The sequence below is a fragment of the Sceloporus occidentalis genome, unplaced genomic scaffold (genome assembly GCF_023333645.1).
Source record: "Sceloporus occidentalis isolate IW3139 unplaced genomic scaffold, rSceOcc1.0.p SCAF_63, whole genome shotgun sequence".
In the NCBI taxonomy this organism is placed as follows: domain Eukaryota; kingdom Metazoa; phylum Chordata; class Lepidosauria; order Squamata; family Phrynosomatidae; genus Sceloporus; species Sceloporus occidentalis.
In genome coordinates this window covers 1,665,207-1,690,331 of record NW_028317043.1, presented here as the reverse complement: position 1 = coordinate 1,690,331, position 25,125 = coordinate 1,665,207, and the positions used below count along the sequence as shown (strand labels likewise).

Here is a 25,125-nt window from a genome sequence, read left to right as displayed (position 1 = left end):
GTCTTTTCTCTCTAAATAGCACAGATACTCACGGTTTTGTGAATACTGAGAGTACCCAACAAGGATAAACGCAACAAATTTACCCACTAAGGAAACAATGTTCCCCAAAAAATAGTAAAACAGAAGTGAACACCAGGAGACTGAGAAATACTATTATTACTGATAGATAATGTTTATTACAAGTTATAATAGGAAAGGCTTTATTTGTCTACCCCTGGTTCCAATAACTAGATTAATTGTAAAGCGACATTTTCAGGGATCTACCAAATAGTGCAAATAAATGAGAAAGTCAAAAAGATTAAAAGATGACTGAAACGATACAATAAAAAGAAGTGTTCCTCGAGATGATGCTTAGTATGTAAGTCAACAGGTGATATAGAAGCAGGTGTTAGACCGGCCGTGCTCCCTGATAATCCAGTTCCCCCGCGTACACCCTGAGTGTGTGAGTGTGTGTGTGTGTGTGTGAGTCTGTGAGTGAGTGTGTGTGTGAGTGAGTATGGAGCACTGTCTGCATGCTGCCTGCCAGACACTTGCCCAGGATTGCCAGACCGGGCCTGATTTGTCCCTCTACGACATCTATAACTGGCGGTAGGAAGTAAAACCAGTGATTTCTAAACTCCTACAACTCAGCTTTCATATAATATCTGCGGTAAACGGGTTTACTTTCCCCAAAAAGTTTTTTAAAACATTTTTGTGGCTGCATCTAAATAGAGAGGAAAGAAAAAGAACAAGACAGAACAAGAATATCGCAAATTATAATCATGTACGGGTTTCATAATTTTTTTAATTAATTACAGACATATTGCATGTGTTGTGACCTCTGTTCAGAAAAATGCAATTCAGAAAAGGGCAATCGCCTTACAAAACACCTTCCAAAAAGGCCATTATTTATTTTTTTTAATTACCACTTTAATGAGATCATTAGAGAAAGCTGGAGTTTAACTGATCTAATGACTCTAAGTCTTTATATTTAAAAGGGAAAAAAAAAAAAAAAAACTACACTGTGGCGATGGGAAGAGGGGCTTTTAACGTCAGGAGCAGTTTTAATCAAACAGCTCATTGTTTTCTAAATTTGAAAATCTGCACAAACGAATCCCATGACGGGCTGCTCGGTTAATCCGACTTCTCCCACGGTAAGACATGTCTTTATTAACCAGGTCTGTTAAGGGAAAGCCGAACCGCTGCAGAGCAAGTGCTAATAACCTCGCTGGCCCCGGGGGACGGCGGAGACAGTATGGTGCTGAATGCAAAAGCACGGGATGCAGAAAATTATCTCTACGCTTCCAGAGCTAACGCACCAAAAACTCCAAAGGCGAGCAGCTCGCGGACGGCACTCGAATGACCTGTTCTACACGCTGCGTGTACACAGATCCGCGCACGCCGGCTGGCTTTCCGACACACGCTATTCGATGTTAGCTCGCATTCTAAATCGTGAAGAGAGATTTTGGGGCAATCACCAAGACTAGGAACATAGTTCCATCCTGCGTTCTGAGTCTTATTTACCACCAGCCTAAAATCACAGCTTTCCTGTAACCAAAATGTACCTTCTGTTGTAGGAAATAAAACGGTGACGGGTTATGGGAGCACTTCATTTGACTTGGCTTTTAGATTTGGTGGGTGGAATGCCGTGAAAGTCTTGGCCACTAATGTCTACCTTGCTAGGAAGCCGTAAGGCCCAAAGGCGTCACCGGCTTTCTGTGGAACGGCACAGGGCCCATGAAGCTGATTATGTTGGTGAATTTCTGCTCTGTTTGGTGCGTTAAGAATACAAATCGGTTTGTGGATGCTGTGTGTTGCCTGTCGCCGTTGTAAATAATTCATTAATCACTCTCCAACGAACAGCAAAAATGACAAAAACATGACATGATTAGTAGAGTCTATCCGGCTCACCCATTATCCTACTTAACGCGGCGTTCCTTGTGGGCGATTCGTCAAAGCCTTCGATGCCGCTATACATGGAGTGGGATATTCTGCGTTCCCGGTCGTCCAGCATTGTCTCGCCGGGTAATTCAGGACCGGAGGGGCTTCCAGGTGACTCCAACTGTACAATCAGGAAAGAAGGGATATGAGTGCCGACGGTCTACTTAACAGCATGGGGGCAACATAACAACGAGCCCGAGGCTTGCACCCGGCTGGGTAGAGAATGAGCTGGAACTTTTCACCCCGCGCCAAAATAATTTGCAGTGACAGCTCTGCTTAATGGGCAACTTTCTGTGTCTTTTTGTAGTCCACCTCCTGTGGTGCCGCTGTCATATCTCAACCCCTTTAAGGGAAAAAGAAATGGCACAAAGAGCGTTCCCATGATTATATCAGACTAACCACGTATACGAAATTGGGCGTTTTTAATTCTTTGTGGGGAGCTGTACTAAAAAAACATATATTGATTTAGGCACTTCGGTTACTTGTGTGGCAACCATCAGTAGGAAGGGTTTGTTGGTGAATATAAGTAGAAAGGCCCCAAACGTTCTTTAGTATTTGTTTAACGAAAGCCCCATTTTTTGTGGTGTTTCCAGTATTTATTATACTCTAGAACTTTGGAGATCCTAACATTCTCTTTTCTACTTTACAGACCATTTATAATAATTAAAATGTACTAAAGCAAAAGGAATTAATGACTAAACAATAACAGGTGCATTCTGGGAACCAGTTAGCTGCGTTCATGATCCGGTGCTTGTTTATAAGCACACATAACCATATCTTTAAGACAGTTTAAAATGTTAATATATGAGCTGTTTCGATTAGGGTGAAGGATTTATGCAGGTGATAATAACGGTTACAGAAGTCAGGAAAAAGTAACCTTTTGGTAAAAACAAAATATAAATAAGTGCAAAAAACAGAGACCGCTACATTCCTTTCCAAAAGAGTTGCCCCCACCCCTCTCAAAAGCCGCAGATCAAAGGGTTAACACACATTTAAAAAAATAAAATATATATATATATTATATACATATGTGTTATTATAGCGCTAAGCTGTCCATTACCAACCCAAAGGCTACAGAACCTCCTCACGCTATATTAAGTGTGGACACGTTTGCATCACGCGTGTGTCTTTGTATGAGAAACACAAGTGAATTGAGCGCATACTAGTTACAGATGTCAGCCCCCCCCCCATCTATTTCTTACGGAAACGATGAGAAGGCGGGAAGCGGACGGAGGAGACGGGCAGATCCTTTTGTACCGAGGCCCGTGTCTTGTAATCAAATTCTGCATCGCGTGTTACTTAAACAGGACCGTCGCCCACAAAAGTGAGCGCAGGATCCCGGCTCGGAGTATAACCGCTGCGCTCGCGGGTAACACTGCAGCTGTCAAAGCCCATCAAATATCCCACTCAGAATCCGGCATTCCGGCAGATAACGCCCGTCGGAAGCCGCCGGTGTAAACCACGAACACCAATGCTGGACGTAAACGTTATTTTTGGATCGGAGGCAATTTCCTGCCAAGTTTTATTTATTTATTTTTATAGAGCACTTAATGGCAGCAGAAATGTTATTACTCTGCCTATAACACACGGTTTAAGGGATATTACTATAAATAATTGCATGTTTACACTCCGGCTTTTACAAAGAACAGCAGCCCACTTGCCATCTTCTTGTCATTCTTTTTTTTCCCAAAAGACAAATCGGTTTTCCTCCTAAAACGTTTCCTTTCACCATGTCGCTCGGAAAGAAACATTTTGATGTTTAGTCAACACTCCAAGACGATAGTCTTAAAACGCACGTAAACGATGCAAAGTGCTGTTCAGACTATAAACGTATATTTAAGGTAAAGAATGTAAAACGAGGGATTTGGAGACATTTATGTCTGACTGCAGTAATTATAGGGTGCGTACAATTATCAGCAAGCAGGACGCATTAAGATCAGAGACGCAGCCAGGACTGAGCTGCTTATAAGTTAATATTCTAACTATTTTACTAGCGGGTTCCTACAATTTTCGCATCCATCCTACATCCCACTTAACCCAAGGAGAATAAGCCAGATACGTGGACCTGATAACCCGCGGCAGCTGTAACCAATTACCCACTATTACGGCAGACTCGGAAACCGGTCATTCTATATAATGTCTATATTTGCTTTAAAGTGCCTTAAACCGGCTATTCTATACAATCTATAGATAGCACGTGGACCACCTACTGAAAAATAGAAAAATGGTTCAGCGAGTTTATTATTTTCCTTATGTATCTGAGCCATTTCACACGCTGTCTAGAGTTGAATCCCGTGAATTTAGTAGCGAGTAATGACTGGCCACTGCATAATTAGTCCGTTATACATACATATCTATACACACACATATACATATTATATATAATTTCAAAATATTATTTTCCCCATTGTGCTGATATACTCCTAGACATGCATTTTTGATGGGAAAACCTCCGGTATTTATGAAATAATTTACACACATATACACACAAATATATACATATACACACATACATATACACACAAATATATACATATACACACATACACATACACACATACATACATATATATACACATACACACATACATATATATACACATATACACACATACATATATATACACATATACACACATACATATATATACACATATACACACATACATATATATATACATATACACACATACATATATACATATACACACATACATATATATACACATATACACACATACATATATATACACCTTTCAAGAGAACATCTATTTTTAACAGTTCCAAGTATTTTAGTAAGGCCGTTTTATATATATTTAATTATATTAATTTCCAGGTGCCCCAAACGCAGCACACCTGTTACAGAAGTCGTACTACTCGTCAATACAAATCTTCACAAAAATATGTCTCTTTTATAGAATAATTTGCTAGTCTGGATTAACCCATTCAGTCTGGGAGATACCATCCATGAATTAATGGACACTCATTTCTAAAAGAAATTACAGGAGGATTTAAAGTCAACCAAAGGCACAAACATCATATGGCTTGTTGGGGACCGGAGCTCAGCCAGACACAGAATTAAGGAGGGATTCAATAAAGACAACTCTGCGTTCCAAGCATACGAGACCACGGGCAGAGGGGTTCACAGAGCCGGCTACGACTCCCCCCGCTCCGCAATACAAATGAGATATTTAATGAAGCTCTGAATGGCGGCCTTATCTCTCCCTGTTTGATAAGCGCCGGGGAGAGTTACTGCAATAAAGGGTCAACGCAATTACAATTGGAAGCACGTCAGATCTGCGGGAGAACAATAAACTTGCAGTGCCGGTGAATTAGACTCAATAAGGTTTAAATTGCAAAATAAGGATTTGTTTTATTAGTTTTTACATAAAATGCAGATTAGGAGTGACAGCTTCACTAAAACATGAATTAATCACTGCTCCGGAGCTGTTGGAAGCAGAGAGGAGATAAACGGAGAAATAAGGTGAAATTAAGAGAGTTTGCCAACATTTTATGGGGTGGAAATATTGTACGAACCCCCTGAAATCTGCAGATTTGAAGAGCCTGAACACTGGGCCAAGCATCTTACATTTGTGGCCACGGGTTACCGTGTATGAAGGGCTAGACTGGCCCTACGAAACTTATAGAAATCTCCCTATGTTACCTACGCACAGACCCGGGAACCTGCCGGCTGCCACCTGTTATAGGAAGCAGGGATAAGATACGCAGGTTAAGGGGCTAAACAGCACACCATCGTCTGTATATTTAACAAACAGAGCCACAGCCTGGTAATTAATTCTGATATCCCGAGCCCCGGGGTAAATCTAGAGAGTTCCCAGAGATCAAGAGGTGAAACCCACACTGGCTGACCATAAATAATACACAGATAAATCCAGGAGTAGATAACATCGACTCCCAGGTTAGTGAATACATCCCACTGATTGAAAATGGCGGTGAATATTCTATCCAGCTAGTTCATTTATAACGGGAGATATTACCCATCCCGAGCCAGCTCTTAAGCTATGATTTATTTATACAAGAAGAGACAGCTACATGGTGTTTGCAGCCGGAGCGCTGGAAGAATCAATAACGCGATAGATTCCAACAACCTGCAACACCCTCATAATCAGCTTTTAAATAAAATACTTATTTCAGAATACCATGCAACAGACGAGCAGAAAACACAGAAAGCGGCGATACAAAGAAACATTTTGTTTCTTACGTACCGGAAGATCTTAAAATCAAAACAGTCACTCTCCGTGACTTAGACACTACAGGCGGACTGGAAATGTATATAGTAAGTAGCACGATCATTCTGCAATCCTTTTAAACGGGTGACAAGCCTAAGCGATGAGAAATAACACATCGGCTGATAAATTGGCCTGTAATGTTTCTGTATAAAATATATATTTCATTGCGTGACAAAAGGCAGCACATCTTTCATTGTGATTGTGAACACTTTAATGCATTGCTCATTAAAGTTCATTTTGGAAAGTAAAGAATTCATAATCATTATTTTTACCTAATTGCCAGGAAAGACATGCAACAAATGTAATTTTTTTATGTAAAAAACAGTTAATACAGGGGTTCTCCTAGAGCTTTAAGTAGCACGATTAACACTTCGGGTATCTACAGTACCTAACGCTCAGACTGAATTTGGGGAATGTCCTCTACACGCCGGCGAAAGGAGTTTCTCACCGTGGGGGTCTCTTTTCTGTACAGAATAAACATTTCACGATGATTCATATTACTTCAGAGTTCATTTTCCAACAAAAAAAGAAAAGGAAGCTGATAGAACAAGGAAAGGCTATTGAAAATAATACAGAACAGACAATAGCTGCCCCATGAGGCTTAATGGCGGACTTTAATAACAGTCACTCTGCATGCAAATTATTGCATTCAGCCTTTGATTGACAGACAGTTTAGTGCATCAGAAAGCAAAAGGTTAAGTCAGATTATTTTTTTACGGGTACAATGTTAAGCCCGTGTCACATCTACAGTTATACGTCCAAGAAAAACGAAGGAAATCGGATCGTATAGCAGTTGCACCGTCTGTACGGATTATAACCGCTTTCAATGAGAATGGAAGGAAAATTATTTCCGCCCCAAATGAAGACGACATGAATCCGAGCCACGAGAGCAGAGGCACAGCTGGGGCACATGTGTTTAACACGCTTCAATCACAGACGTGACGAGAAGACGCTGGACAAAGGGGGTCCAACGATTAATGTGCTGCAGTCAGAAGGTGCCTCAGCTAGTCCCCTCCATTCCATCGAAACGCCAAATTTACTATCCACAAATAACTTTCAGCTGCCACAGATGGGGTTAACCTGGAGAGGCATCGCCACGCTCAACGGCTGCCCCAGGCACAGAGGGGGCTAGGAGGTAGACAAGGGGATCAGAAACGTATATTCAATAACCAGCAAGTCTCTGCTCTTGGCCTGGTTGGCACGTATAGGAATCCTAATTTGTTTTTGCATAATCTCACTGATAACCACATAGCGCGATGACATTTTAATTAAACATTTAATGATAAAGGACTGCCTACGCATTACAGTGTGGGCAATAAAAGCCCTACTACAGTATGAAACGCCTTGTTTATATATATATATATATATATATATATATATATATATATATAGTCAGCAGATATTATAGAAATGTGCAACCTGAAAGAGAGCGAAATATAACAACCTTATGTTTAAAATAAATAAGTCTATTTAAATTTGGAGATTCTACCCTGCGAAAGCATCACATACAATCAGGGCCAAGCAACGGGTTCCTCTGGAATTTAAGATAAACGTTAATAAAACTGCCGAGAGGAGCCTCATTAAGGTCTAACAACGAGCTACAGACAATACTTCAAACCCAACACCAACGGCGGCCGTCACTGCAGGACCTACTGCGGACTTTCATTAACTCCCTGCATTTATCACTTCTGTTAATAAGCAGGCGGTTCACCCGTATTGTGTATGAAGATCATTTAGCAAAGTCTCTCAAACAGCTTCTATTATAGATCTTCCTGTCCCCCATGTCCAGCCACCGCTGTCTTTCCACCTGAAGATTCACGTTCAGAATAAATAGTATTCTAGTTGGAAACTTTCATACGCTTGCCCAAAACCGCATGAAATACTTATATTGTCAGTAGGGTATCTTGTACTGTGTGCTATGTGGGTTCTTGTTACTTGAATCTGGTTGTGATTTACACGCACTCCATACGGTTGTGTGCCATTCCTAGCAGACTTTGGGCTCTGGGTGATGGTGCTGGCCTGAGCCAACGTGACATGGGTCATCGGTGAAGCTAGAGTTATTGTGCAATATTTGTGAGAAGACGTGGCTTGTATAAGAAGGTTTAACGCCAACTTTAGCATAAATACTTAAATGATTACGCTGCACACAATGCAACCAGTGCCAAGTTTCCATCCCCAGGAGGCATCTAGCTAGAACCAGCTTCGGAAATAGAGATTCACGGGCAGGCGAGAACAGCCGCGACACAAATCATAAAGTTGCTATTTATGTGATTTTTTATTTTTTTTTGAGAGTCCCCCTTTAAGAAGTGTAATCGCAGATTCGCAAAGAGTTTGGTTTCTTATTATTTTCTTTCATTTATTAAACTAAGCTCTAGAAGTCTTACGACAGCAAATCATGAATGTTAGAATCGGGTTAAGTCTTTTCAACTCTTTCAAAGACTTTGTGAATTCCACTAAAATAGAAAACATAAAATGATTACACTTGCAGAAAGATTTAAGATGACTTAAGGAAGTGCGCATACCTTTTGAGAAAATCAGCTTTGAAAATCCCTGACTTTCCACTTATTACACCGAGCGCTTAATCCGTTCTATGCTTGGCTAATAACTTGGCAACCAAGATGACATCATTTGGCAGCTATCTGCTTCAATCAGCTACATGGGAACCGCACGGGCGCTGCGACTGGGAGGTCAGTAGAGATCTCCTAAACCAGCCCCAGAAGATGAAAATACACAAAACTCAACTCGTATGTACGACTTCCACCAGGGAGCTAAGAGAAATCTGCTCGTCAGCTTAGCAGTGGACAGGCAGTCTCACAGCTCTACAAAAAAAGTCTCCTTAGCGATCACTTAATAGGACGTAGTGTGCTCTGTATAGATGTATAGGTGTTGGTAAACGTGGTATACTATGTATCAGCGTTAAACATTCACTTGGAAAGAAAGGCATAACCTGCTTTGTGGCTCGGCTCTGAGCCATGAGGAGACCCGTACGTGCCAACGGCCTGTTTGTCATCCTACTAAAAGGATGGGACCGGAGGGCTTTGTGGCTTAAAGGCATATTAAGCTGGACAAGGTTACATGGTGGGAGGCCCAGATCACAGATCAATATACTCTATATACATTAGGATAGCAGACAATACGGTGTCCTTCCAGTTCAATACTCAATCTGACTTTGCTCATATTTGGCTTTTGGCTGTCAGGGACATAAAGCTGACAATCTATTTAACTCCACAGTCGTAAGAACTGTCAAATATGTTTTAGGTCCTGTATTCCTCTGTAGAGAATGCTGAAGGCACTATGTATTAATGCATAATAGGTTGTCATTCAAGTAAGTCAATGCTGTATAGTTGAAATCAAGCCTGAAGAGCTCATAAGCCGTCTTAGTTCTGCAAGTTCTACCAGTTTGGTCTAAACTGCTGTATATAAAACCCAAAAGGCAGACCGGGTATCTGGCGCTTTCATGCAGAATTACGTACAGCCAACAAAAACAAAGCTCAGGAAGAGAGAGAGTGAAGCTCTTTACCTCGTTCCGTTTTACCCTTCGTGCTACGATAAGCTGGATCATGCCCCGTTTGTTCCCTTCCGTTGACATGGACTTCCGTAGCGTCTCCATGGCATCTTGATTCGTTTTACCCAAAAGAGACTCGCCATTGACTGCCACCAGCTGATCATTAACACGAAGCCTCCCGTCCTTTAAGAAAAAACACAAGAAAGAAAGGCTTTTATTCCTTATGCCATGTAGTAAGGATACTATATTCTGCAGTTTGAACAACATGATGTAGAGACTTGCTGAACAGATGAAAGGCCCGCAGTACAGCATGTGGAAAACATACGTGGGAAGCGGAGCTGGGACATGTTACGGGCTGGTGGCCAGATGACGGGGTGACTGTGCTAAAGCACCCCGCCATCACAGCTGTACTGCCGTCGTACGCTCTAAAGGACTCCGAGAGCTTAAAGAACAGACAGCGCGATCAGAACATCAGAAACGATTATCACTGGGTTAGTAAAAAGCCTCCACGCTAACCGAACTGGATCATGTCTAAAGGGACGTAGCTTCCACGTCTTAAATAATGTTTAAAGGGACATAGCTTCCAGATATTAAATAACGTTTAAAGGGACATAGCTTCCAGATATTAAATAACGTTTAAAAGGACGTAGCTTCCAGATATTAAATAACGTTTAAAGGGACATAGCTTCCAGATATTAAATAACGTTTAAAGGGACATAGCTTCCAGATATTAAATAACGTTTAAAGGGACGTAGCTTCCAGATATTAAATAACGTTTAAAGGGACGTAGCTTCCAGATATTAAATAACGTTTAAAGGGACGTAGCTTACAGGTCTTTAACAAAAACTCACTTTAAATATTTCCTCTCTTACAGTAGGTGAGCTGAACATTTAAACATACTGTTTCAGCTGTACCTAATACAGATTATAAATCAATCATTTCTAATTTTTAAATATACTGATTTATCAAAGGCACGCCCACCTGCTATAAATTTGCAGTAATATAACACGCAATGTTTCTCTGATTTAAGGAACGCGTGGGTATATATTATACACAACAAATAAAGTAACCCAAGTTTTCCTGCGTCTAACACGCCTTTTCTTGACAAAACCATTTTCATTAAGGATCTCTAGATTTCCATGGAAATAGAAGACATTTTGAAACATTTAATATAAAGGTGCTCTCTGATTGAAGGTTTACAAAGCCTGATGGGCAAGGAGTTCAGGTTTCATATATAACGAATAACGTGCATTAGGACTATACACTGTATTATCTGGTAGATAGACAGGAGATTCCTTTTATATGCAGGTCTAGAGCCCAGGTATAGTTAATAAGTCAAATTATTATTATTTATTGTTTTATATAGCGCCATCAAATTCCGTAGCGCTGTACAACTGGATTTTGAGGTACAACAAGAGGAGATCGCGCTGACCGGCATACGACGCATCAGCCTAATTCTGCTGATTTTATCAGTAAGGCTGTGGGTATGACAGTCATGGCGCTCGGAAGCTTTGGGCTTCATATACACAAAAAATTTTACTATGGCTATCTGCCAAAGTTTCACAATTGTCCATGTTTAGAAACATAACTAAGGGACCAGAGGGATCTGGAACCCAGCAGTGTTTATAGGATTAAACAAGTTCTCCTGTTTGGGGTTGAGAGCTCTGAAAAGTTAATAATTTGTTCTTTATTTGGAAAATAATTGATGCCTTGGGTCTAATGGCTTATTAATGTTTCCATTGGGTATCGGATGTGGAAACGCAGGATGTAGATTTCAGTTTGTTCTGCTCTTTGCCTTAATGATGCTTACAACAATCAGAAATATTATAGTGGACCGGTCACCTACTTTATTTTCACTTCTCCAATTGGCCCAAAATAGCAAACCAACTCTTTTAGATTTATTTAGACTCATTTCAAGAACGTGGAACAAAAGAAGAAGAACTAAACGCCAGCTCTTTCTTCCCACCAATGTACCAGCCGATCTTCCCGATCACCTTAAGGGCAGCAGAAGAGGACCAGAAGAACTTAAATCCTAAAGCAAGCTTGTCATGGAGAATGCAATCGAGTCACATTCACAGATACCTAGCATGTCTGCCCATCTTTTTAAATGACCAATAAATTCACTTAAATAGAGTCCTTCAAAAAAAAAAAAAAGAAAAAAAAACTAGCCACACCGGCATCATGGGAAAAAAATAGTTTTTAAAGTTCTGAACTTTGACAATATTTGATTAAAAAAATTAATGTCCAGATGGCGACATCAGAGGGCAGCATAAAATAAACCATATTATTCCAAACAGTAAATTATCCTCAGGTCCCTTTTTCCTTATGGGATTTTAATTTAGCAGAATTAACACCCATTGAGAACTTTACCTTAGAGGCCGCTCCGCCGTGTATAATGGACTTTACGAAGATGCCCAGGTCAGCGTGGTTTTCCTTTGACCGATTTCCCTTCACGCTAACACCAAGACCGGCAGAACCGGAGTCATTCAGAGGAATTTCAAACGTTAAGAATTCTCTTGTTCCATCAGGAGTTAGAACGAGATCGTCGTCTTCTATTTTCTAGAACAAATATAAAAAGATAAATATATAAAAGATACAATGTATATAAACATCAGCAAGATGGAGCATTTAGTATGTAAAGTCACACAAAGCAATAAAAGACGTCACTATGATACAACCTACAGCGTCCTTAAACGAACTAGGTGCGGGAAAGAAGGTTTTCGGTACTAAAATAGTCACAGAAGAACATGCTTGAGTCATCAGAGAGCCAAGAAATTAAGACGTACCACAGACGTTCTACTAATACAGAAAGCTTCATTTCAGACAGGGAGGGAAAATAGCTGTTAAAGTTCATAGTATGCGGCACAATTACGCTATTTTCGGTGGAGCCAAAAAATTGCAGACACAAAATATGGCCCTGGTTGTGGGTTTTCTGAGCCCTTTTGACATCCGAGTGAACGTGAAAAGGTTCACACTTTTCGAAAACCAACCCCAATGTCGGCTCAAGCTCTCTCCTCACAAGTTGGCTGATGGTACAAGAGAGAAGACTGTTTGCTGGTGGTAACATCTACAACAGAAAGCCCCTGTACCACGGGGTCTTCAGTCTCTCTGGGTATTAGTGGTTCTTATGATTAATGGGTGATTTTCAGATTACTGCTATGTTGGATGAAGTGGAGATTTGTATTACGTTTGCTATGCTTATTAGATACATACACGGCCCCTTCTTCTAGACATGGAGTCTTGGTCACTCAAGCCCCTTAGAGAACCCAGCTCAATATACTCTCCAACCATGTGTTACTATGAGTCCCTCCAAGAGCATGCGCGATAATTATTACCCACCAAAAACATGGAAGTGAAAGCAATGTGCTTAGTAATAATAAGTGACATTATATAAAACGATGATGGCAATATTTCTGAAGCAAATATGTTTATCTATAAATCTATGATGGAGTGAAGAGACTACATTTTAAAGTCCATCTTTTTCTTCTCAAATAGTCTGCAAATCCAAGGATAAGTCTCTAATCATGATATGCATCTGTGATCTCGGTACTTTGGATACTTTTTAATACAAATTCCTAAGGAAATTGCTTTCTTACTCTAAATTACTTTAGAAATACAGCTGTAATGGAAGCTCCAACGAGTACGAGACAGAGCGCGGCTGATGGAAACTCTAAAGGTGTCGTACTATAAACGTCTGTTAACTGCGGCTCCAGGTGATTATTTTATGATTTAATTCAAGAATTACACAAAAAAAAGTAGAGTAAAAAAATTCCGGAGAAGACATTTTCCGACGTAAAAGTTCAGCAGGAAGGCCGGTCTGTGATATGCTTTAAAATAATGTTGATTTTGTATTCTGCCAACGGTAGTTCACACTCAATCATTCGCGCTAACTCCTGTCTCCCTGCTTACATATTCATTAACAACCCAAGTCATTAGGTCTGCCCCGCGTATCATTCAAAACATTTACCCCGCACAAAGGTCATTGGCAATGACTTACGCCAAATGAAGTCACTCACGTATATAATTTCTAATAAGGAATCGCGGAATGATTGAATACGTTGAATACATTTGGCTTCAGTATTAGGTTTAGTCTACAGGATGACATAGCTCCTCGCTGAAATACTTAAGGTTGGGACTTGGGCAACATTGTTGGCAAGAAAAACCGTTCACAAATAAGAGGAACGCCTGACTCTCATGCCTATTTAAGACTTAAAGTCCCATCGCCCCAGTCTTAAAGCCATTGTATACTTCTTTTTGTTTATTCTATAAGATCAAAGTCTTATAGATCTCCGCTGCCTTTGAACAACTGAAATTTTTAGTGCGACTACGTAATGGAAACAGCAAATCACAGATTTAACCAGCGGACTGGGTAAATACACGACCGTTCAAAAGACTGAGGAGACTGGGAGATTTCCTGGTTTTTGAAAGAAAATCCCATTTTCTCTCTTAAAATAACATAAAAAGGATCATACACCCAGCACAGACGAGGTTAATGTTGTATCACTCCCATCACTCGTGTTCCAAATTTCCCCGTTTTCCTTTTGAACGGCAGTGTGTATATACATAATTGTTTCCTTCTTCTAAACACTTAAAACATGAATATATATATATTATATATAAATATATATATAAAAAATGGCTATTTTAAAGTGCAGAAAAATATTGCTACACAATTGTCCTTATGCGATTTTGTTATTATTCTAACTTAAACCTTTGTACCGCCTTCCTAAGATGTCCTGTTGGATGTAAGTTACTTTTTTTCATATGAAGCTATTACTACAATGTTGTCTCGGGGAAAAAGCGCTAATTCCATCCACATGTCAGCGTAGGCTTATTGAACTCTATTTGCCGATATACATTGAAATTCGTCACTCCCATTATCGCAGTTAATACGCCACATGTGGTGGTGATTGTTTTACGCAATTTTGGCAGCGGCTGTTGGAAATCATTTGCCAAAAGGTTATTTTTAAGATCACTGAGAAAGTATAATGGGTCTGTATTGCTTTGCCCGGAGATACAAGGACCTCCTCGAAGGAACAAGCCTTTTTTTTTTTTTTTTTTTTTGGCCATTTCAACTTTTTTTTTGTAGTAAAGAACCTAAAAAGTATGAAACCTCACATGTTACTCTGTGATATGTTGTCAAAATTCTCCAGGGACGCCTGTATCACAAGACGGGGCGAACGGGGCTGATCCGTCACCACATTCTGTTTCTTTGACAAACACATGACTGCTTGTTGTGTTATTCAATTAAAGTTTTTATGTTGTGACAGTAACTAATTTAGATATGTCTAATTACATCACTGTCTTACATCAGGATTCTGCTTCAATTTAACCCCTACCACTTAAACCAGGCATGTATTATAATACATATATATATATATATATATATATATATATATATATATATATATATATATATATACACACACATACACACATAACATTGCACAATAAATATGTAATATCCAAACTAAGCAGAAGATTTATTTGTGCTGAAATTTTAATTTTTTACTTTTTTTTTTTGCTCGTGGGGCGGTTTTTGAGCGGAGCTGGATATAACATTACACTGGATATCAGGTTTTGTTTAGTTTATGAATTTAAAATAAACGCAATTATCTTTTCCTTAAAGTGAATTAACTCGGTTGTTTCTTCTATTCCCTGAAACGCGCATGTTTCCTGCGTGCCATGAATTGAACTTTAACTCCAAGCCGGCAAAAGCTATTTTTCCCACATCCCCTGGGACTTGCGTGGTTGAAGGAGACAAAAAGAGGGATAACAAAGTTGCCCCAAAAAGACTATTTATACATTTAAACTATTTATACATATAAATCTCTCTATACATTTATAGAGGATTGATAAATATTTCTAGAAAATATGCAGACAGATCCACTTTGCAGACAAAAGACAAAAAAAGGCCTTTTTTTTTTTTTTTTCATGGGCTGCAGTGAAGCAAACAACAAATATATGGGGGGAAAAAACAAAAAAAAAACAAAACGTGCAGATTGGTTCATAAATTCTTACCGATTCTCTCGCGTTTGGTATCTGGTTTGGTTCGTTATTCTACAAAAGGAGGAAAGAGAAGTTTGATTAAAGAAATAAGCGAAAACAAGGATGCTCACTGTGCACAGTTTGGATATTATTTTTTATTTATATGGCGCCAACAATTTCTGCAGCGCTTCTTATAGTCCCTACATTCAAAAAAAAGTCTAACAAAACTAGAACTGACGGACTAAGAAGAAGCGACACATTAGTTAAATAATCTTTTCAAGCTTACAAATCTAGAGGATCATTCAGCCGTAACGGGAACTTTGCAAAGTCTTAGTAAATGTCAACAACCCTGCTGTAAATTCAGAAAAGCACAAAGTCTCCAATGCGTTTATAAGTGTTTAAACGCAGATGAGGACTTGGTGTACGTCACTTTTTGACTCCTACCCTGGAATTGAATGAACGGTAACAGTCCTAACCTACATACAGCTTCCAGCAGCGATGAGCTGCGCGTCTAAGGACTCGGTGTAAGCTTTATGCTGCCTTTGCGCTCACGGCTATGTATAAAGTAGATGGCTTATGCAGAAAGGGAGCCCATGCGACGTAAGGAATCAAAAGGTTACACATTTTGTAACCTTATATGCACATCTGAGCCCAAAATTCTTAAAATGCATTGGAAACTATGCACATTTTTTTTTTTATATGGAAAAGGGAAAATTCAAGAGAAAAAGGGCAGCAGAGGACGTGTAGTAATGAAGCAAAGGCATGGACAGAACACAAATATCCACCAAATGTCCCATCATTGTAGTAAGTAGACCTTTGCCTTTTAGGGTGGTGTATTATGTCCCCCCGCTCCCGGTGCACAATAGCCTAGAACTCAGTCATATGCAGGAGAAGCAGCCGCGTGGACGGCTCATCACATCCCTTTAACCTAATGTCATTGATCATTTATGACGCTCTGGGAAGTGTGAAACGGTTATAAAGAATTAAAACCTGAACAAAAAACGAACAATGGAAACAGAGTTATGCGAGACTAAAAGGAGGCAACAAACACCCACTTCATTAAATGCTAGGATGTAAAGATCATACCTTGAAAAAAGATCTACCCTGTGATCGATTAACTAAATCCTTCTAGTGCAAAATGTTTATTACCTTAATAGATGGAAATCAGTGAAACTATTTGCAGCACTAATAATGGTCACCCAGTGACACGACAATCAAACCTCCATCTCCTCTGTGAAAAGAAATGTAATCTCCGACGCACAATATCATCTTTAAATCGAATTGTGATTATAGGCCACGTTCTACGAAAATGCAAATATAGCCAGGATATTGATTGAGACAGACCACTTCAAACCTTACGAGGTCAGAAGCAGAGCAACTGGATGGAATTAAGTCTATTGAAAGAAAAGGAGCATTTAAATAAAATATTAATTAAAAAAAATAGAAATCTTGTATTTCGGACATGGAGAACAAAACTGCATTATAAACACAATTCACCTAAATTAGTTTGCATTTAATTTGCTCGTAACTTTGCAAGGGAGAGACCGATTCAGCTAATGTTTTAGGATCCTTGGCTGCATTGAGAGTATTTTATAAGCCCACCCAACATCAAATAAGAGAGTTTGGAAGAAACAAAAAAAACACTGGAATAGGCCACTGCCAAAATGATATTTTCCCAACAGATTCACAGTAACATTCCTACTTTTCACACCGTAGACATACAGGCATTTCTCACGTGTATTTTGGGGAACGCTTAATGTAACCCAACTAAAAAACAATACATTGCACCGGCTCCTAATGTGAGGTTTGATGACCAGTTTTCTTTTAAAAATCCATACATTTCAACTGTACCAAGACCTCAAAGACATAAAGGAGCAGTAAATAGTCTAAGGCAGGCATGTCCAAAATCCGCGTTCCGGACTGATAAAGCCCCACAGATAGGTTGCCCAAATATAGATCTGTTTTTTGATATTAAAGGCAGAGGGATTTAACACCTCTTTAGATTTGTCATCCAAGTCTCTGTAAACCATAGAATTCCGCCATGATAGACAGCGTTATACCAGAGTACAACGGGAAGGCAAATCGATGAAAGTCCCTCTGCCACAATGTAACTTGGTGTATAACAGCGATGTGAAATTATATATATATATATATTATATATATATATATATGTAAACTGAGTAGATTTAACACAGAACTGCTCATTTATGTAGACAGGAGGCTAGGCTGCGCGGAAGCTAATTTTACCCACCAGTTCTCGAGGGTGCAGAGACTCCTCGGGCCGGAGGATAAGGAGATGGACGCTTCCCCCCATTTTGGTGCTTCGTAGTAATGAGACCACCTCCTCTTGTGTCCTCCCTGTTAAATCGACACCATTTACCTACAAGGAAAAGAAGCAAACCATAATGTGAGGGGATACACACACACACACACACAGAGTATAGTTTTTCAGCTCTTATTTATGAAGCTTCATTAAAATGTGTTTTGTTGTTTAGTTTTTTTATAATAAATAAAAATTATTTACTCTTTGTAAAAACCACTAGCGGCCTCATTAAACTTCACTCGGGGGGGGGGACTTGTTCTGCGGGATTTGGGAGTGAGGTCAGGCACGCTATACTTTTTTTCTGTTAACTTCAGCGCAGGGAACATGTATGACTTAGAAGCGGAGGAGACAATGAAAGAGAGCGCGCTGCATGGGACAAGAAAAGGAGGCCCCGCTGACACATGCAGAGATAGAAAGCTTCGGCGGCCATCAATATCCATCCATAGCACTAAATGAGGCGAGACGCAAAGCTGCAAGAAAAGGCCGAAGTCAAAAGCCTGACGGGGCGGAAAATGTCAGAGAAAGAGACAAAACAGCAGTAACTGAAAGAGTCCCAAACAGAAGAGCGAGTGAGAAGTGCGATCATCAATGAAATGTCCATTTTCACAACCGTACGACAGTCACTATCTGCATACGTAACGACGGCCAATGCTTTCACATTCAGTGCTGAGCGTGGGTATAATCCGTTATATATCCCAGTATATTTCATAAAACATGCGCAGTCACTGCAAAGAGACCACATCTACAGAACACTTTACATATACGTTTATGTACTGTATAAGCCACTCAGTACTCATAGTAAAGGGATACGGATATACATATATATACATATATATATATATACATATACAGTAGTATTCAGAGACGGCACGTGTAGCGATGGTAGGAAGTCAGTGGCAGTACCTCTAAGAGTCTGTCGCCAGCTTTCAGTCTGCCGTCTTGTATGGCGGCTCCTCTGGGAAGAATGTTCTTGACGTAGATCGGAGCGGAGCCCCCGAGAGGGACATCTCTTGAGGTTATGCTAAACCCCAGTCCTTCCGCACCTGTAGGGGACACAGAAACACAAATATTCACTTACTACTGGGGGTGCGTATTGTGGAGGAACACAGGATGAACACATTTGGTTCTCCCAAACCGGGTGCAAGGTATTTTGGAAGCTACAGCGAGTATCTGTTGCCCACCCTCTCCTGCTCCTATTTTGCTATTTTATGTAGAATGATTTGATTAGAATAGAGCGCTATTTGCGGTCTCTGTGATAAGCATATATATACATCCATAATACGTATTATACATACACGCCGTCTGATTTCTCTCGAGCCGTTCGATAAAGATATATATGTAATTTGGAACCGGTTGCTAGAGAAGGCGATGAATACAGCCTCAAGAGGCGATCAACTTTTAGGATAACCAAGTTCATTTATCAAAACCGCACAAAGACCATGCTTTTTGTTTCTCAATCAGTGGCACAACGCGGCAAAATAAGAGATCAATCAGAAATGTTATAACATAACGGAGAGGGATAACGACACAGATAATGAAAACAGAAAGTTGGTGGTTTGCTCCCAAGGTATACACGTAAGGTGGGCTTCGAATGCATGCATAATGATTATCTGTATCTGTACAGACCATGAACGGGGTTTACCTGGAAAGTATTAACATGCAAGGATACAGGGGATACATATTACCCACTGGATCCAATGCCGGAACCTGCATGTGAAGAATACTTATTTCACACTATGTATCTTCTTCAAACGTATATGAAACAAATATATATATTTTTTTATTAATTTAATGTTGTCAGAGCACTAAGTTGGCGCTTAGTGTTAGAAATTAAATTTTGATAAATGGAAACGGTTGTCTAATTCTGTGTTGTTGCGTCTCTCAGCAGGGAGCGTAAAGGATGGATGTGAGACTCCGTATATTCCTGCCGGTCACCCGCTGCGAGGAGATGCGGGCTTGGAATTAAATAATATACATTTATTAATATTGCAAAGGCTTGGGAGCTTATTTCAGCTGGTTTGGAATGATGGGTAAAAGCAGACTTAAAGTGGAAGTCCCCCCAGCGCTGTATACAGTAATATACACCCCCCCCCCCCCCGCCAGGCTGTATACAGTAATATACCCCCCCGGGCTGTATACAGTAATATACCTCCCCCCCGGTCTGTATACAGTAATATAACACCCCCCCCGGCTGTATACAGTAATATAGGTCGGCTTTAACAAGAACCATTTGGTTCCAATAAACGCTCCTTTATCTGCAGACCTGGAACCCCCCAATGTCATTAGACATGTCATATCTTGGGTGAATTCTCCCCTTATTCCTCCTGGCAGATATGGGGTAATTACATAGGATTTGGTAATTCATTCGCTGCGTCATTACTCTGCACTGCTGCAAGAGGAACGCAGTACGAGTCGCAGGGTAGGTCAAGGGGGAGCACCCGGTACCATTTATCTATGAATTACACACAAACACGTATCCTGCTGCAAATCTCTCAATGACAGATAATTATTTCTGTAATTAAAATTAGAGACAATTATCTACAAGAGTAGCTTCCATTACAGTGTTAATCTACTTGGAAACATTCAATTACTTTAAGTCTAACGCGGGTATAAGCGGCATGGTTATGGATCATAAAAAAAGTCATTGATAAGAACCCCTGTTTTTGTGGATTGTGATCCGAAGACAGAACAAAATTTGTTTCCGGAGCGAGCGAACCCTTTTATTCTCTGAACATCCACACGTCTTGCTTTAACCAAGCAGTAAATTGTTCAGTTAAAAGAACATGAAATATACAACAGTCATAAAAGTCTGATTAGCTTATTCCATAATCAATGGTACAACCCCGGGGCAAAGTTTTGAACATGTAGCAATGTATAGGAGCGTTGCATCAGTTTTATATGGACACGGCTCAAGCTCTTTATCAATATTGGCTTCAGCTTTGCTAAAAATTATATAAATATTTACTTATTTTGTAGGCGCTAGGTTATTTTTTTAATTGCTAGAATGCCGCCGGCACTGTAAAGTTACAGGCTGATTTCCCTTTCTGGTCACAGGCCGTCAGCGCTTCTCTAGGAACAGACACAGTTGAAACCGAGAACAATAGGAGGAAATGGATCTAGAACCCTGCGCAAAGTAGGATTCACTTACCTTTCTTCAGCTGAATGTGCAGCTTTTTTCCTTTCCTTGTAGCGTATCCGCTGTTGGGAGGGGAACTAACGGGATGCGGTGACGGTGTGAGGCCGGTTGGTGGTTTTCCTGCCGAGTTTATACTGTGAGGTAGGTGTGAGTAAGAGTCCGTTGGCTCTGTTCCCGGTCTAGGAACTCTCTGTAGTGTCTGATCAGGAACAGAGCTATGGAAATTTCTGTTATCGACGTAATGAGAGTCGGGAGCATGCTGACTCGAGTAATAACTATTGTTCTCGCTTTGGGATAGTTGCTCATACGGTTCCTTGTTTTCCGCCGGGACCACGTGGAACCAAATCATGGGTGAGCGCATAGCCTGACGGAACATATGCTGTGCCCTGGATAACAGAACAGAAAGAAAACAAGTTAATTCCTTAATTCCTCCTTTCTAATCGTATAGGAGATGCCTGGTTAGATTTACCACAATTGCGTAAATTTTTTTTAAAAAAAAAACGAGGAAAGGAAAACGAAAAAGAAAAAAAGGATAAAATATCTACTCCAGCTGACAAAGTGCTCTGAAAACTCCCAATTCACCAAGCGGCTCCCATTTCTACCGATTTCAATGGGGAAATAGGATGTGGCTTTATTATTATTATTATTATTATAATTGTTTCAGACAAGCGCATTGATAAATAATGTAGGACCCACGTCAAACACACTGATTGCAATGTTCTGTTCAGGAAAGTTTATGGAACACAAAAAATCTATTGACTTTGATCTCTTCTTCAAATAATATCTCAACACCTCAAAATCCTCCAGAACACAAAAGTTGTAAAAGTACAAGATATACCATAATTCCCTTAATTCCTTTCACCCCTTATTACCATGTGTCATTCATTGGTTTCAAGGGACAGCTAGTGGTTTTACTTTGGAGGAGAGATTAGTAATGAGAATTTGGGTACATAAAGGCAACCAGACTGTTTTATTTCCCTTGGTCTAAGAGAAAAAGTAAAGAAAGCTGTAAAAAGAACTTCTGGAGTAACTCGAGTGAAGAATATTGTGCTGGCACCCGTCGTAATCTCCTTGACGCTAACCAGGTGTGAATATGATTTGTAGGCTCTAATAAAAAGTTATTGATCCTAAGTTGCTGTGTAAAGTTCTTATTGACAGCGAATGCTGACTTAATAACCAAAGTTTAGAAACATTTTCCAGATTATTTTTTAGAACATAAAAAAAAAAACTCTTCAGAACACAAAACATTCCTTTTATAAACGCAGAATAAAATAAGACTGAGGTTGGTATTAAAAAAAGACTTGAAAAAATGTGCTTCACAAAGTAATAACCAAGAGATCAGTCTTTTACTTTGACCTTAATTAAAAAAAAAAAAGTAAAGAAGAAAAGTTCATTTTAAAAGATGTCCGTGTGGTTTGAGAACGTTTATTGATAGGTGCCAGTTCGGGTGAAGCCTTCTATTTTATTATATTTGGCCTCGCATTTGACTTTGTTCTCAAGAAGAACACAGAACTTCTCAGCCTTTTTTCATAAACATGTTTTACCCAAACAAGTAAGATGTCCCTTAAAATGTTAAGATCAGCGTGTGTTATCTACTGCTACCACCAACTCCACGAGGGCCCACTTAATTAAGGCGAAGGCTCCCATAACGTGTTTCCCAACCGGCTTCTACATGTGATCGTGAAGGGTTATTTATGAAATCCTGGTTCCGAGCTAAACTGGCTAAACTAGGATGAAATAGAAGTGTTTTCCTACCAGAAGTTACTAAAAGGGTAGGACTTGGTGTAAGTTCTCTTGATCTGTGTGATTTGAAGAAGTAATTGACCAGGGAGTCCTCTTAATGGACAAGAGCAGCTGAGGGACGTTCTTGGCATGGGGTACAGGTTTGTATGGGACCTTGACAAGTTGACATTTAGTTGGGTGCTTTTAATGCTAAAAGGTACGAGTGAATGCTCAGAAACGAAAATTCACTCATTGGCCCTTAGTAAGATTCCTTGAATGGTCTGACCACACTGCAGCTTTAGAATGGGTCTCTCCTTGGGGTATCTAGATTGTAAGCAGGGCCATCTTTACCTAATGTATCCGCTTGCTTTAGTCTATCCGTTCTATTTTTGTCAGACCCTTTGGCTTTAAGAAGTGCTGCGGAAATTGTAGGCGCGATATAAATAAAACATAAATGTGTTCTGCTTCCTCCAACCGGCAAATCCATGAACAAGAGGGGCAGAGGAGCTGCCAGGTCACATGTAGATCAATAACCCTGGTTGACGAGGTGGTGATGCCAGCATTCTACTTATAGCATAGAAAGGCAACACCAATATAAATATTTCTACTTACGGCTGATATTTCCCATAAAGCCTTGTCCACTTGTAGAACCATCACAGGTATAACAGCAGCAATCACACAGGGATGTCAGCAGGTAATGGAGTACTTACTGCTCAAATCTTCTGTTGCGAAGGTCACCATTGTTGATTCTAACAATGCAATCGTTTTCATGAAAGAGATTCTCTCGTTCGGCTTTGCCACCTTTCTCCAGACGTTTTACTAACAATCCCAGGGTTCTGGAACATTAAGATTGCAAATGAATACATAGGCAAGAGATTCTTTTTCTAGCACTTAATGGCGTGTACAGAGGACTACACAGAAGACGCATAATATTAACATTCCCCAGAGAAGAAAAAAAGGTTAAACCAGCAGAAAGAATACCCACTCAACAGAACTTAAAATAAAAAGCGCATATACTGTAGTTTAAAAAATAAAAAGGGAATTACTGAAGCAACGCTTTTCAACGGCTCTTCTAAAGAACCTTCAGAGACCAGCGAACATTCTGTGTGATGTGACTGACACCGACTGGCCACCTTGGCCTCAACAATAAGGTTGACCTGTCAGGAGTTTTTGAAGATCCTTTTGTAGCAATGAAGTAAATAGAGAGTTTAAACACAAATTACAGAGTAAGTTTGTCACAGGGCCAGGATAACAGGCTAATATTTTTGTGTGAAGTTTGGCCGGGTCAGGGAGCACTTTTGCGTCCAGTTTCTGATACCATGACCCGGTAAGGTTTTATAAGGTGTTTTATTGCATAACCGGCCCAGAGACTGAAGGTGGCTGGAGCTCTTAATCGGCCAGCACAGCCCCGTTTGCCCAGACAGCAGCCTCACTACAGGGGGGAAAAACACAGGCGGAGGAAACATATTGTATCCCTTAATCCCTTGTCTGTGTACTGTTGGGATTTGCAATGGGATGTGAGTTGATGGGATTTGGGGTTGGGTTCGGTGCTCATTGAGAACAAAATTGTTAATGAATTAAGGCTCTATATAAGTACTGTGTGGTTTTAATAAAAGTGGTTCTTGTTTTACGGCACAAATGGTGGTCGGACTGTTCTCTGTATGAGGTTATGACCGGTGATTCCTCAGCCCTCAAACAGGGGTACCCAGCCTTGGGTACGGTGACCCTGTTACATAGTTGCCCTTGTCACTGGATTGCAATAATAAAGCACGGACTAGGCCAGCGCCATCCGACTACCATCTTCTGAAGCTCTTCAGTAGAAGAAGACTGTGCATGTTCGGACACATCTGTTATTCTCTTCCAGTTATTAAAACTTGGAAACTGCCATAGTTTAACAAAAAACACAAGAAATCCAAATAGTGATAAACATAGTTTTCACATATAAGTGATTCTTGCAGTCTTTGAGATTTATTTCTCCTTTACAATGGGTTTTATTTATTTAATCCTGGCATGTAATCTTGCTATTCTCAGAGAGAATGGTTCAGAGATTAACAATGCCAGGTAGAGGCAAATTTCAGAGCATTTGAAAACTTAATCTGAAAGCTAAAAAAAAAACTTCTTCCCATAACAAACAAGGAAGAAGTTAACTATTTTAGATTCATATTTCTTGGCCAGAAATGTCTCTAAAGATATTGCTAATTAAAGCCCCACAGGGCACTTGTGTTGGGGAAGATTTAATAAAATAACTCCTGTAATCCCTGTGGCAATCAGCAGCACGCTT

At 40.0% G+C, this 25,125-nt stretch overlaps 1 protein-coding gene across 9 annotated transcripts in view; it reads right to left on the bottom strand.

Moving 5' to 3' along the window:
• Positions 1-25,125, bottom strand: part of LOC149287177 (partitioning defective 3 homolog) — a 238,965-nt gene that overhangs the window by 102,115 nt on the left and 111,725 nt on the right. For 5 of the 9 annotated variants that reach the window (XM_089493133.1, XM_089493136.1, XM_089493137.1 and 2 more), the window contains 7 exons: positions 23,555-23,680; positions 21,135-21,508; positions 18,890-19,029; positions 17,915-18,043; positions 12,046-12,234; positions 9,691-9,858; positions 1,891-2,041 (listed from right to left, as the gene is read on the bottom strand). In XM_089493133.1, coding sequence (XP_089349259.1) covers positions 1,891-2,041; positions 9,691-9,858; positions 12,046-12,234; positions 17,915-18,043; positions 18,890-19,029; positions 21,135-21,508; positions 23,555-23,680 — 1,277 coding nt within the window. Of the gene's footprint in view, positions 1-1,885; positions 2,042-9,690; positions 9,859-12,045; positions 12,235-15,696; positions 15,736-17,914; positions 18,044-18,889; positions 19,030-21,134; positions 21,509-23,554; positions 23,681-25,125 lie in introns of all 9 variants that reach the window. The other 4 variants (XM_089493130.1, XM_089493135.1, XM_089493131.1 and 1 more) reach the window with 2 other exon arrangements.